Genomic DNA, 1482 nt, shown 5'->3' on the forward strand with positions numbered 1-1482 from the left:
GAAGCAGCTAAGTTAAAAGTACCTCATATGTATGGTTGGCTCACAAGTTCTGCATAAAACAAGTTACTGCTATATGTGAAAAGAAAAATCCCAAAAAGGGAACATTTATAAAGGCCATGCAGTTGGTGAATGGTAGGCTTTGTCAAGGGCCTCATACAATCTTTACCTAGCCTTTACATCCAATAAGATGTGAAAGATTGATGCCAATTTAAAATCTATTAAGGTGGTGGAAAAAAAATCTTATCTGAAAAAAAGAAATAAAATCTTAAACAGTTTTAGGCAATTTGCATTTTAAAAACTCCCCATCCATTTTCACGTACAGAGCCAATGTGAGCCTCCTCCGCAGCTTTGTCAGATTATAATATAAACAATGCTGCCATCTAGCGCAGATTATAAATACACCACTTCAGAAATGAAAAATGAGACAATACAACAAAGTGTAGACAGTTTTTATATGCATTTATTTGGGTGAATACTTTGGGGGGAAAAAACAAAAACAAGACAAAAAAGGCAGATTTCAGCTGGAATATTCACTTGGAGCTGGTGTACTTCGTCACTGCCTTGGTGCCCTCGGACACGGCGTGCTTGGCCAGCTCCCCGGGCAGCAGCAGTCTGACGGCGGTCTGCACCTCCCTGCTGGTGATGGTGGAGCGCTTGTTGTACTGCGCAAGGCGAGAAGCTTCGGTGGCGATTCGCTCGAACAGGTCGTTCACGAAGGAGTTCATTATACTCATGGCGCGGCTAGAAATGCCTGTGTCCGGATGAACCTACAGGCAAGTAAAACAAAACATGCTGAAGCAGTTTAAAACGGGGAAAAGACCAACTTTTTACTTCGCCCACCTGTTTTAGAACTTTATAGATGTACATAGCGTAGGTCTCCCTTCTTTTAGCTTTTCTTTTCACCTTTTTCTCGCCTGAACTCTTGCCTTTCTTCTTTGAAATCTCGTTGGTCATTTTTAAGCGAACGTTGGGATATTGCAGAAGTAATTACGCTGAGTTTTTACCAAAAGCCGTTTTAATAGCTTGTCTTAATTAGTGACTGATTTGGTGCAGCTGGTTCATTTCACCACAGACGAGAGTCAGCAAAATGTTTACGTAACAGTTTTCTCCAAGCCCTTGGAGCGAGGTCAGCGCTTTTTTTGTTACAATATTTCTCGGTTCATATTTGCTTTTTAACCTATACATTTTTGGACGTTGCTCAATTATATATTGACTCAAAGTAGACAGTGGGCACCGTTAGCCATTTTAAAAATGAAAATCTCAAATGCACTTGCAAGCGACACGCCATAAAAGAAAACGTTGAGCAATAAAATGCTTCAATGCTCAGAGCAAAACAATCCCAACCCAAAACATGTAGTAAGTATCCTGCAGGGAATTTTGTGCGCGCACAACTTTCCACGCGGCAGATATTGATAAAGGTTTGGTATTGCACGAGCTATTGATGTCCACTTGGTGGCAGACTTGCTTTATTTTTCTAGACAT

General features: G+C 40.8%; 1 protein-coding gene across 1 annotated transcript; it reads right to left on the reverse strand.

Annotated features, from left to right (window-relative positions):
- Window positions 1–490: 490 nt before the first annotated feature.
- On the reverse strand, window positions 491–1004 carry zgc:92591 (uncharacterized protein LOC436997 homolog). The gene is made up of 2 exons (XM_055033224.1): window positions 841–1004; window positions 491–767 (listed from the first exon to the last, which is right to left on the reverse strand). Exons 1-2 carry the CDS (start codon window positions 952–954, stop codon window positions 531–533), a joined length of 351 nt encoding a protein of 116 aa, XP_054889199.1. The 5' UTR covers window positions 955–1004; the 3' UTR covers window positions 491–530.
- Window positions 1005–1482: the final 478 nt, after the last annotated feature.

The sequence above is a fragment of the Poeciliopsis prolifica genome, unplaced genomic scaffold (genome assembly GCF_027474105.1).
Source record: "Poeciliopsis prolifica strain line A6 unplaced genomic scaffold, Auburn_PproV2 SCAFFOLD008, whole genome shotgun sequence".
NCBI classification, from domain to species: Eukaryota; Metazoa; Chordata; class Actinopteri; order Cyprinodontiformes; family Poeciliidae; genus Poeciliopsis; species Poeciliopsis prolifica.

What these genes read in the sequence shown, in the direction of transcription:
- zgc:92591 (XM_055033224.1), bottom strand. Translation starts at nt 954, where the DNA reads ATGACCAACGAGATTTCAAAGAAGAAAGGCAAGAGTTCAGGCGAGAAA. An exon ending in TCTATAAAGTTCTAAAACAG is followed by an intron (nt 768 to 840) that starts GTGGGCGAAGTA and finishes ACTTGCCTGTAG; the next exon opens with GTTCATCCGGACACAGGCAT.